General features: G+C 33.8%; 2 protein-coding genes across 2 annotated transcripts; one reads left to right on the forward strand and one right to left on the reverse strand.

Annotated features, from left to right (window-relative positions):
• Positions 1-97: 97 nt before the first annotated feature.
• On the reverse strand, positions 98-3,923 carry LOC115968029 (G2/mitotic-specific cyclin-2-like). The gene is made up of 12 exons (XM_031087217.1): positions 3,742-3,923; positions 3,527-3,593; positions 3,193-3,328; positions 3,063-3,095; positions 2,922-2,967; positions 2,678-2,830; positions 2,453-2,575; positions 1,587-1,676; positions 1,055-1,276; positions 873-971; positions 589-767; positions 98-469 (listed from the first exon to the last, which is right to left on the reverse strand). Exons 2-12 carry the CDS (start codon positions 3,582-3,584, stop codon positions 331-333), a joined length of 1,278 nt encoding a protein of 425 aa, XP_030943077.1. The 5' UTR covers positions 3,585-3,593; positions 3,742-3,923; the 3' UTR covers positions 98-330.
• Positions 3,924-6,906: 2,983 nt separating this feature from the next.
• LOC115968026 (U-box domain-containing protein 15-like) lies at positions 6,907-11,629 on the forward strand. The gene is made up of 4 exons (XM_031087215.1): positions 6,907-7,477; positions 7,611-7,727; positions 9,711-10,136; positions 10,550-11,629. Exons 1-4 carry the CDS (start codon positions 7,151-7,153, stop codon positions 11,603-11,605), a joined length of 1,926 nt encoding a protein of 641 aa, XP_030943075.1. The 5' UTR covers positions 6,907-7,150; the 3' UTR covers positions 11,606-11,629.
• Positions 11,630-12,884: the final 1,255 nt, after the last annotated feature.

The following is a 12,884-nucleotide window of genomic DNA, read 5'->3' on the forward strand; positions in this document are numbered from 1 at the left end:
ATGAAATAGATCTAGAAATCAATCATTTACATTAAAAAAAAAAAAACCCATTCAAACCAGACTTTAGCATCAACTATTTACATTGAAGCATCACCCATTCAAACCAGACTTTAGCATCAACTATTTACATTGAAGCATCACCCATTTACAGAACATTATCCGGAAAGTAACATAATTTTCTAACTAAACAACAGTTCTGAGACATGGAACATAGAAGCTGGCAACAGAAGAAACAACATGCTTGACTTCTTAAGGCAACTTCTGTTGCTCAGTTGCACACACAGAAAACACAAATACTAACCTAGCTGGTTCAGTTATCCTTTCATTCTGTCAAAGATCCAGAAGAAACCGAGCTGGTTCAGCTTTTGCTGCATATCCAAACTTCCAAGTACTGTACTTTCTATATGCTCCAGTGAGTTTCCCAGTTCCAGCCTTCTGATGGCAAGTAACCATCAATTTGGAGCATTCTCTATTAGCACATATGAACATCATTTCATTGTTAAGCAAATGGATTAGATTGAATTTCCACAAATAATGTGTCCCAAACTAAGAAAGTTCAAGACAAAAAAGCTAGCAAAAACAACTCACAGAAGCTGATCTTCTGAGTAGTTAGTATGCCACTCAATAGTTCTGCTCCATTGCTTAAAGCAGTAAAGACTACATTGAGCTGTGTAAACTGCTGCAGCAGCTAGCAAAGACGGTGGGAACTTGAGCATTTCGTACTCCACTAGGCATAGCTCAATGATAAAGAAGGATAGGAGCTCGAGCTGATTCAGTTTCATAGGTGGAAATCTGACTTATAAGTATCGATTTTGACCCAAAAAAAAATCTAATTTAAAATCAAGATGATTCTATGACATTGGATTATTGACCTTTTTGTCAGATTGAGCTGCCTTAAGGAATCTCCTCATAAACACATATGGAGTAGGCACAGACAACTTAAATTGTAATGTGTTCACCATAAATCTCTCCTATAAGCAAGGGAAATCATTAAATTTAATTTAATAGTGAAAGGGAGGAAAGGAAACTAGCGAGAACCAATTACGGATATTACCATATCAAGAACTTCTTCTCTTGTATAGGCCTTGTCTGATATCATAACAAGATCCTCCACAATAGGGACAGAAACTTCCTCATATTTGCAAGCTAATAGCATGGCTGTCAGCCCAACCAATTGAAGCTTCTTTCTGAGAACTGTTTGATGCTCTAAGAACCTGTCTATAAGGTTGACAGTGAGGAATAGGGTCTCGTCCATAAGCTCAAATTTGCAGTGAACCTGTTAATACAACCAATTTCATTTGTCAAATTTCAGGTACAAATTTTCAGCGTCACTCGGATGTCCCTACAACTGCCTTAATCAATAAAAAGTAATTCCTTTCTGAAAGAATGGTGAAATTGATATTTCTGTCTGAAAAGAACATGAATATGGACTCCAAAACACGGAGATTTTGCTCATTATAAACGGTTATGCAAAGGCTTTCAAGTGCTATGCAGATCAAATGTAAATTTTTTTATTTCTACATGATGACCAAAATACATCCTCAATATCTCCCTTCACAGAAGCAAATCAGTTTAGAATCATTTACCTCGATAAGCCAGTCAATAAGGATAGCCCTCATTTTCTTGTTGATGTCGAATTGATGAGCCATGTAATTTGGAGAAACACAGCTAGAATTCTGCATGATTGTTTAGAGAATCAACTATGGATGATCTAACCAATTAGCTACATTCTTATGGCATATAATAACTCTCACAAGTTGCCAAACCTCAAGAATGCACGTCTTTGCAAAACACAAGTGATTGGCATGATGACAACAAATAAAGGGAACTTCAACAAAATAAATGGATCCACTTTATAGCAAAGTATACAGTATACCTCAATATTTGAATGTGAGGGAGTAAGTAAAGCTACAAGCCTACAACAGATTCATGGGTTTAAGTCATCCCATAAAACAAGTAGGTGCTTTCATATTCATACTTTTTAATGTCCACAAAATCTTCATTATTAAGCAAATGCTCAAAAGATTTTACATCATTTAATGACCCGCAAATAATCAAAATAGGACCTTTCTCAAGTTCTGTTGTTTGGTTGAAAGATTTCAATTTAGGACTTGATGCAGAAAATGCTGTCCACCTAATGTTGGTTCTAACATATTTACAACCTCATACCTCTCAATCACATCATGGTGTACATCGTACAATCTCTTCTATTTCCAACCCTCAAGAAGAGTGCACTTCTTTTGCAGAAACAAAACTTGTATCATTGATATCTAAGTCTATGATTAATCATTGATCATTAATTCAGAAGACCCTATATGTTGTAGTAATACTACTAGTATAATCAAATAATTTGAACAATTAGCCAAAAGAATTGAACATTGTAAAGTGTAAACTATTTGAACATCAATCAACACTTGTACAATTTGTGTGTTTCGATAGCAAATAAACTTGCCTCAGTTTCCCTGTAGTAAGCAGTTATATCATCTATGTACTCAACAACCGCAAGTGGATCTTTCAGATCACTACTGTCGATATCAATAACTGGTTCCTCCACATCTTCCATCTCAATCTCTTCCTACAGTCATTCAATGTAAAGTTGTAATGATGCTGCTTGGCCAAAAATATACCTTCAATCCATTTCAACAAAAAATATATGAGAATTACTATATACACCTACCATTCGATCAATTTCATCTAGCATGGCTTCAGTGTGCTTCACAAACATCGGAACTTGACCATCACTAGCATCATCATACTCCTCCACATCTATTATTGTACAATCTTCCAAGCTAGTTGGGTTTGGAGCCAATGAGGTTACTTTCTCAGCTTCCTAATAGGACAATCAATCTATTAAATACCAATTCAAAATATTTTTTTTATAAGTAAAGAGAAATAAAGTTAATTAAAACATCATCTTATACAGATATTTCTCCATGGCAGTGCTGGACCATTTGTGCTGCAAACTTCCTAAACAAACATCAAAAAATAACATTCAGTATTATGAGAAATATTTCACAATGTAGAAAGCATATCCAATGAAACTGTTAGTTCTAAATTCTAACCTTGTATTTGTTTTGTCATACATCACATCTTTCCTGAACATATTATATAATTAAAATCAATTAGAAAGATTTAATAGAAATAGAACCTAATGATAGGCAAAAAGGTTTAAAAAGAGTAAGAAGATTTTACCCTTTGAATTCTGCTTTGTTTGTCATATAAGAGTTCAAGCTAGCTCCAACAATATTCTGATTGATGTTACTTAAAGCCCCTCGATGATTATATCCCATTTCCTTCATGAACTTGGAACCCTCCATTCCTGCACCTTCTTTAAAATTTGAAAGAAAAAAAAAAAAAAAAAGAAAAAGAAAAAAGAAAAAAGATGGGAGATGATAAATTTTAAATTCCAAGCTTCTAGCCATACACTTCAAGATAAATTTTGTTAAATTAATTGATTGGTCAAAACTACAAAGAAGACTAACAACAAGAATTACAAGAAACCTTCAACTTCAACTTCAATTTTTACCTTCTTGAAAACTTGAGTGGCTAATGAGGCTTGGATAGTTCTCCTTTGATTCATCCATTTTACTCACCTTCAAGATTAACCCACAAAAGAGAACTAAAGCCAATTAAAAACCCACTAAAACCCCATCATCTAAATTATCAAGAACAAGAAAAATGAAGAGCAACAAATCCAAAATACCATAAATTTTCTTTACAAAATAAAACAAGCCCACCAACCTTCAAGAAGAAAGTTCCTTAATTTTTCACAAGAGAGAGACTAAACCCAACAATTGAAGGGTGTCAGTGTGTGCGTATGAAATAGATGAAAAGCGAAATTCGAGATTTTCCACAAACACACATGACACTTCTTTTTTGAAAATAACGGCTACTATAAACTGGCCGTTGGATCTAATAACAATGAAGGGTCGCAATTGTTTTGTGCGTAACGGTAACGTTGCTTTGTTTCGAATATTTCTATGGCCCAGAAAATAAAGAAAAGTAAAAGAATATTCGATTCGACAATGTGGGGTTGGGCTTGAAATTAAAGCCCATCAAGGCCATGCTGGTACGCTCTACTGCACTGAGAAAAGGTGAGCGTTCCTTGAAGGTTCTTTGGTTGTCACATGGTACAACTGTACAGTATTTCCATTGTCAAAGAAGAACTTGACAAAACTCATAATTATGTTACTTATTTATTTTTTGCAAAAAAACTTAGTTACAATGGAATTTAATTAGTTCAATTAATAAAAGTTTGTCAAATAAGCAATTTGAATCTAATCCGACCCAAAAAAAGAAAGAAGAAGAATTAATCCGTTAATATATTGATTTGATAATAAAGAATAATTATTTTGAAACTGAAATCACAAATGTTAATGTATAAATATTTGAAAAGAAAGTACAACTAAATTTTACTCATTGCTAAAGCCGTTATTAAAAGGTCTTCAATATGATGTGGTTGGTGATACTTCAATGACATAAAAATTTATAAAAGTTTAATAAAAAAATGTTAAAATTGTTAAACGGATAAAACTATAATTTGTAATTTTAGAAAATTATGAAAAAGATTGTGAAAGATGATAAAGTTGTGATGTGTGTATGCATGTGAGATGTTACTCAAGTCGCGTACTAAAAAAAAAGTAATGTTAATCTAGGGATGGATTAACCCTTTTCCTATTCTTTCAAGCCTCTCCCACATTATAGCAACTTGCCACCCTTGTCATTATTTTCTGATGGAACTTTGGGAGAGATCATTCATATTTTTTTTGTCTTGCAGAAAAAGAAAAGGGAATATTTTTGTCAAATAAAATCAAAAGGCCGCTGTCAAGAAGAAGTAAAGCATTTTGTAATTCTAATATTAACACTAAATAATAAGAGTATAAGACACTAATTTAATGGCTTGTCTGGTTTGTTGGCATGCCGTCCCTTTATTCTTTATTTTTTTTTTTTCGGAAAAATCGATAGAAACCGTCCCCTTATTAGTTGGTCCTTCTTCAAATAATAATATTATTATTATTATTATTACTTGGTCTTCCTAATTGAGCTTAGCCCAAAATTTTTTTTTCATTTTTTTTAATTATAAATGTGAAAACTACATTAATTAATTATAAAACATATCTTGTGGATGTTAGTAAACCCTTTTCTTCTTTTTTTTGGATAAGTTAGCTAACTTAATTAGTAAGATTTTATTGGGATTGAATCCCATCTATATCAAGAAATGGACAAGTATCATCATGTAGCTCATAGATTCAACAATATATTAGTAAAAAGATACTATAAAATAAAATAAAACCCTTCCTTCACTCTTTGTTTTTGCTAGTCAAAAAGGTAATGAAGTGGTGGAAGATAATAGGAAGCTGATGGAGTTCGGTGGATTCATGCATTGCGCACCGAATGGACATTATGGACTCGACCTAGTAAACAAATTCATTTGAGTTGTAAGTCATTAATCTGTTTGTTTTTTTCTTCTTTCATTGCTGGCCCAACAAAGACTTCAATTACATATGTAATGCTTTATGCTTGCCTTGCCTCTGAGTCAAGGTCAAGTTGAAGGCCAGCCCCTTGGACGGTGCATATGAAAAAATTATGTCATGCAAGCATTTACATTAGTTCGTACAAAAAAATTTATGTGATATACTTACTTTTAAAAAGATCTCAATTCAGATTATTTATTTTACACTTCATTTAATTAAGATATCAATTTTTTAAAATGTTTTTAATTGTTTCTTTTTGTTCACACGCAACAACAACCACCCACCAAATGAATAATATCAGTGTAAATTTACATGATTACTGTAGCGAATTAGTAAATTTAAACTTGATGTGGTTAATTTTTGGACAAAAAATATGTAATTTTTACACATTTTTTTAATTATACACCTATTACTGTGAATGCTATCCTTTCTCAAACATGTCGGTTATAGATGTGAAAATCTCACAACACGTATATAGTGGTTACATGATATAACTACTCTTGCATATGATTAAGTGTTTCATACCGAGTTTCAAAAAAAAAAAAAAAAAACAAAGTGTTTCATACCGGCAGTTTGTTTTGTTGCTGACTTAATAAGATGCAAATTATCTTTACCCTTTTATTGAGGTGTGGCTGCGAGATATATGGTAATCAACTAATCATTGTAAATCTTTTGCACTTTTATCATTGTTTCACGGAGTTATTATTATTATTTTTTGATGGGACACGGAGTTATTATTATTTTAATGAGAAAGAGAATAAAGAGTCTATAATCTTTTTATAATTCCACTTATTACTTTTTTAATGGAAACCCACTTCTTATTTAATTGAAAAAAGAAAGATTTTAATTAACGGATTTTTATCTATCAAAGGATGTTTTAATATTTTATACTGTTAAGTGTTAAAATTCTTTGCCAATCAATAATCTCGAGGAAAAAATATCTTATGTGACCTTTTCGTAGTCTCATTACATATGAGTCTTAACACATAAGACGGATCAAACATAAGATAATTTTTCTCAATCTAATCCCAAGCTCCATTTGCAAGACTTTAACAACCAATATAGCATAACTTTGAATCGATGAAAACAGAGGCTCCACCCTAGATTTCTTGTCCCGAAATTGATACAAAAACCTATAAAAGTGGAAGAAAGATAAGAAAAAGGGACCCATAACCCCAAAAAAATCAAAGGAAGAACCAAGAAGAGACTAGGAAGCTTAAGAAAAAAAAATTAAACCAAAATAAAGAAAAACAAAAACAAAAGCAAGAGGGGGTGGGGGTGGGACCTTGTAGTACAACGCAAACGTAGAACAATGAAGAAGTGCAGCACGTGAAGACGCGTTAAGATTTGTCAAACAAAGTTTGAGGAAAACCGCGTGAAACCGTCCCTATGTAAAACATACTAACTGTTTTTCAAACACTATTCTATTTTTGGTAACCACAATACCCGCCAAACTTATTATCCAAAAAATATATATAAAACTCCTAATTATACAACCGAGCTGAGAAAATGACACCCAGTGGCCTTTTGAAATTGCCCCCACCAATTTTTTTTTTTTGCTTTTCTTGGGAAAGTCACAATCTTTCCGGGAAAATCAAAGATATTTGCTAATACCCCTTTTTAAGAATAAGAACTAGAGCTCGTTATCTGGTTGGTAGTGAGAGAATTTGAGAAAAATGGACAGCCGGATGGTGATGGAGGGAGGGAATAATGTTCTTGTTTCTGTATCATCTAGTGGTGGTGATGAAAGTGATGTGGTTAAGGAATTGATGGAGGTGATTGAGAGCGTTGGATTGTATAGTGGTTACAGGAAAACACAGAGGAAGGACTGCTTGAGTTTGGTAAGGAGGTTGAAGCTGTTGGTGCCTTTTTTAGAGGAGTTAAGGGAGCTTGGTACATCGGTTTCCGGTGAGGCTTTGAATTGTTTGGATAATTTGAGGAAAGCACTTGTATCGGCAATGAAATTGCTGAAGCATTGCAACTATGGAAGCAAGATTTATCTGGTCAGTTTGCTCTCTCTCTCTCTCTCTATCTGTCTGTCTTTGTCTGTCTTTTTGTCTTTTCCGATTTGTCAAGTGGGTTGTGTTTTTATCTGAGTTTAATTTAACTTTGGCTGTATTGATGAATCTTAATTAGGCATTGGAAAGTGAGGCAGTTATGAGCAGATTTCTTGGTGTTTATGACAAATTACATCAGGCTTTGGATGGTATGCCTTACGATGAGCTCGGGATCTCAGTCGAAGTGAAAGAGCAAGTAATTCCTCTCATTTCCCATCATTTCTAGTTTTTTTTGGTTCTTTCCCACATGTATTTTAGGGTCTTCATTATTGCTGGTGAGGTGAGATATACTTCTTGATTAGAAGTATATTGTCAGTTGTCCACAATGTGGCCATCTTTAGCTCTTATTAATGATCTATAACAGTCCTATCTTTTCTCTCTCAAAAAAAAAAAAAAAAAAAAAAATCTATCACAATATATCTCATATCTGCTTGCCTTAAACTAAGTTAGGAGTTGAGGTACTCACTTTAATTAAGTATCTTTACTTATGATAGTGATCTACTGAGTAGGAAGCTATAAAGTTTAAGGATGATCCCATTGACTTAAATTCACTAGATAATAAGTACTATAAATATAATTCATGTTTGCTTCTTATAGCGTATAGATAATGTAGTACTAAGAATTTTTCTTTCAAGACTTGGTTGATCAATAAATCATTTTGTTTGAATCAACCTAATGATTAAGTGCCAGTTTGGTTGAGATCCTGCTACTTAATTAGATAGGAATAGGATACCATTTAGAATATAATTCTTAAAAAGAATAAAAAGTTTTGTGGGATTATTGTAGAGTATTCTGTTTAAATTTGACGAACTAAATATTGTCTGAATGTGTTTGTTGGTGTGTCTGTGTGAAGATTACACTAACTACCAGTCTACCATGAAAAGATCGAGACTCATTTGTCTCTGAATCTCTGATAATAATAAAAAACGTGTATATGCTTTAGAATATACATATAGGATTTGTTTTACATGTGAATGAATATTTGGTGGTTGAACTTGAATCACGTGAAAGTTCTTGGAGAAAAGTCGTCTATAGTTTCCTTGTAGCAGAAACAATTGAAAAACCTTTTTCAGTTTTTTTTTTTTTTTGGTGTGTGTTTCCAGTCCTCCTGTCTTACACATATTGGGTAGGTACTGGGAAAAATCCTTTCGGCGACCCCAAGGTGTTGACTAGGAGAGGACCTCATGGGTCACAAAAGGCATGCGGAACCATTAGACCAACCTTAGGGTAAAACCTTTCTCAGTTGGTTGCTTAATAATTTTAGTAGAGGAAAAGTAGAAATAATATCAGTAGAAGTGATAAAAAAATAACTGTCAATTAAGGAAGTAACAAAGAGTATGACATCGAATAGAATAGAATAGAGGAAACAAAAAACATGTAACGGACCCTAACTAATTTGTTGAGGATCTATAGCCAACCCCAAAGTTTTGGTACTAAGGTTTTGTGGTTGTTGTTGCTTAATAATTTCAAAACCATTCCTCAATTTTGTTGAGTTAGCGGAAGTTCTGACACTAGATTATTGAATAAATAACTGAACAAGAGAGCTTTTATTTAAAATTTGACTATTTGAATTACAATACTTTACAAGCACTAATACTTTTACAAGGCACACACACCAACTCTCTAGACACCTATGTATTGACACTATACAATAGCTCTTACTTATTTCTTCACTTCACACGCTTCATAAGTCTCTCACACATCTCACTAATCTCTCTAATCTCACACTAGTCTCCCACTAGTAGCGCACACTAGTTTCTCACTAGTCTCACACTCTACTTCACATACCACCACATCTATTTATAATAGGTGTGTGTTGGTTAGGAAGCCAACTTGAAGCTTCTAACATCTTCCTTTTTATTGGCATTAAATGAATGCCATTCTCCAACCTTCTAACTATTCTATAAACATGTGGCTAAAATTCACTAGTGCAAGGAAGCTTCTAGAGAAAATATAAGAACTATCTTGGAGAGAATTCTGGAAAAAGAGCAAGTGAGAAATTTCTAGAATTAGAGAGAAACTTCTAGAAAGAGAGAGATTGTGTGAGAAGTTCTAGAAGTTTCTAGAGAATTCTGGAGAGAAGCAAATTGAGTGGAACTCTAGAAATTTCTAGAAGTTTCTAAAGACAACAGAGTTAATGTTGATTTCTAACAAATTTTGCATTATTTATGTGCTCTAGGTTGAGCTAATGCGTATGCAACTTAAAAGAGCAAAGAAAAGAACAGATACAATAGACATGGAGCTAGCAATGGACATGATGGTTGTATTCTCTAATATGAATGACACGAATGCAGACAGAGCAATACTAGAAAGACTAGCTATCAAGTTGGAACTACGAACTTTTACAGACTTGAATCAGGAGACATTGGCTGTTCAAAAACTAGTTAAAAAGAGAGCTGGGCACAATGCTGAGAACATCCAGCAAGTCGTAGATCTTTTGGGGAAAATAAAACAAATTTCAGGGCTCGAAGAGACAACTGCACTTGATGGTCCTGTTTCATCTAAAATTCTTCAGAGGTGTCAGTCCTCATTAGTCCCTCATGAATTCCTCTGCCCAATTACTCTAGAGATCATGACGGATCCAGTTATTGTGTCTACTGGACAGGTAATCTTACCTTGATGATATCCATTTCAATTACATGCATAACAATACTTAAAAGTGGCAATCATTATTAATCACAAAGTAATGCTGCGGTACTAGCTATTTTAATTTCTGATATGTAGTTTAATATATCATATGTAAAACGGATCACTGAAAAGTAGTAGTTCTTGGATATGAGTTCTTGACATGTTTCATCAAGAGTAGACAAAATTGCTAGATAGCAAACTATAGTTTTAGGTATTGCAATTTTTATCACTTAAAAAGTGTTAAAAGTGTTTTCTTAATAGTACAACATTACCATATATGAATACACTCTGGAACCAGTTTTTGTTATACATTTGAGAAAAACTAAATGTAGAGCTAGATGCCAATCATGCATGCTCTGGAGCTGAGACAGTTTTCCTTCTGTTTTGAAGACATATGAAAGAGAAAGCATACAGAAATGGCTGGATTCTAATCAGAGGACCTGTCCAAAGACTGGACAAATTTTGCTTCATTCGTCACTAGCACCAAATGTTGCTCTCAAGAACCTTATTCGGCAATGGTGTGAGAAGAATAATCTTGAGCTGCCCAAGAAAGATCCTTACATTGGCCCTGATGGCTCTTCTACTGAGCTCATAAAGGAAATCTCTTTCCTGGTTGAAAATCTATCATCTTGTCAGTTGGATGTGCAAAGAGATGCCGTTTTGAAGATCCGTATGCTCTCCAAAGAGAGCCCTGACAACAGAATTTTGATTGCCAATAGTGGTGGAATCCCTTCTTTGGTTCAGCTCCTTTACCACCCGAATTCCAAGGTTCAAGAACACACCGTGACAGCTCTTTTGAACTTGTCGATTGATGAAGCAAATAAAAGACTCATAGCAAGAGAAGGAGCTGTTCCTGCTATAATCCAAATTCTGCAGAATGGAACAGATGAGGCAAGAGAAAATTCTGCTGCAGCCTTATTTAGCTTGTGCACACTTGATGACAACAAAGTATTGGTGGGCACATTGAATGGAATCCCTCCCTTGGTAGAACTTTTGCAACATGGAACGATCAGAGGTAAAAAGGATGCTGCTACTGCACTATTTAATCTGTCTTTAAACCAAGCTAACAAGTCCAGGGCCATTCAGGCAGGTATCATACCCCCATTGCTCCAAGTGCTTGAGGATAAGAACTTGGGCATGATTGATGAAGCCCTCTCAATCTTGTTACTCCTTGCATCACATCCGGAGGGCCAAAATGAGATTGGAAAGCTATCTTTTGTTGAAACACTTGTTGAAATCATTAGACATGGTACACCCAAGAACAAGGAATGTGCTACATCTGTTTTGCTAGAGTTGGGGTTGAATAATTCTTCTTTGGTTTTGGCTGCACTTCAGTATGGTGTATATGAGCATTTGGTAGAGATTGCAAGAAATGGAACCAATAGAGCTCAAAGAAAAGCAAATTCCCTTTTGAATCACATGAGCAAGTGTGAACACCTCCCTTGAAATTTCAACAAGTTCCTGTTGATTGGCACCTAGCTACATCAATATGGGGAGCATATATCGAATTTCAGTTTGTGCTTTCTTTTTTGTGATTTTATGCCTTGTCTTCAAACCTTTTTAAGAATAGTAAATTTTTGTCTCTGTAGTCTGTACATAGTTTAGATCTGACTATGTTACAAGTGAACAAATCTTTGTATAAAGATTTTTAGTTTTAAGGTGAGTTTGGACTTTACTTATCAAGAAAGAAAAAGAAAAAGAATACAAATCGTGGTCTTGTAAAAACCACATGTTTGACCCTTTTCTATAAAAACATGTAGGGCATCCAATTTCAATAGGTACGTACCTTGGCCAAATAATAGCCTGTCATTTTTGTCTGTTGACCAATCACATGTTTATTCAGCCTAATCACTGAAGATTTTATTTGAATTGTACAATCGTTCATCCATTTCCACGGCGTGGAAATATATTGGTCCCCAAACCTATTGATATGTTCACAATTTCCTTAATATTTTAAATACATTTTTTAGCAAAACAATGAAACATATAGATGATCCTGCCAATATTCATTAATTACGCATATAATCATCATATAATATATGTAACTATATATAAATATTTTTTTTTTTCTAAATCAGTCTCCTAGTTTTTAAACTAGTTTTTTTTTTTTTTTTTTTGATAGGTAATTTTTAAACTAGTTTTTCTCAACCAACAACAAAAAAAAAAATTATAAAACTAGTTTCACCCTTATTTATTATATTCTCTTTCAAGCAAATTGAAAAATATATTATTTTTTCAAACCATAGACATTGAATACTACAACAAAAATTATTATTAATAATATGCTATTTGTAGGGTGTCCGAGGACCGAAGAGGATTGAATGCAAAGTATCATACATGATCCCACCCGTAAAAGCATATTCAACCCGAGGACTTCATCAATCCGAGAAGGGATGGATATGTGAGGTTACCGCTATTTTATATATTTAATATATGTATATATACACACACACACACACACATATACACACAAAATCTCTATTTACCATAAAACAATACTTCAAAAATTCATGTTTACCATAAAACATTACTTCAATTAAGAACAAATAATTCATGGTTTTAAACTTTAACATCAACTAAAAAAAAAAAGAAGAAGAAGAAGGTATATTTCATGTTTCAGTCCGGTATCCAATTACCGGCCTATACAGCCGGATTTCGCCGGTACGGCCGGTACGATGCCAGTACGGCCGGTATTTTTTCCGGTACGAAATAGGGGGGTCGAGTG

This window comes from Quercus lobata, chromosome 11, assembly GCF_001633185.2.
Source record: "Quercus lobata isolate SW786 chromosome 11, ValleyOak3.0 Primary Assembly, whole genome shotgun sequence".
In the NCBI taxonomy this organism is placed as follows: Eukaryota; Viridiplantae; Streptophyta; class Magnoliopsida; order Fagales; family Fagaceae; genus Quercus; species Quercus lobata.

Coding starts and splice junctions, on each gene's coding strand:
- LOC115968029 (XM_031087217.1), bottom strand. CDS start 3,584: ATGGATGAATCAAAGGAGAACTATCCAAGCCTCATTAGCCACTCAAGT. Junction 2,968..3,062: donor TATGACAAAACAAATACAAG/GTTAGAATTTAG, acceptor ATGTTTGTTTAG/GAAGTTTGCAGCACAAATGG. Junction 2,576..2,677: donor TAGATGAAATTGATCGAATG/GTAGGTGTATAT, acceptor GAATGACTGTAG/GAAGAGATTGAGATGGAAGA.
- LOC115968026 (XM_031087215.1), top strand. CDS start 7,151: ATGGACAGCCGGATGGTGATGGAGGGAGGGAATAATGTTCTTGTTTCT. Junction 7,478..7,610: donor ATGGAAGCAAGATTTATCTG/GTCAGTTTGCTC, acceptor AATCTTAATTAG/GCATTGGAAAGTGAGGCAGT. Junction 10,137..10,549: donor TTATTGTGTCTACTGGACAG/GTAATCTTACCT, acceptor TCTGTTTTGAAG/ACATATGAAAGAGAAAGCAT.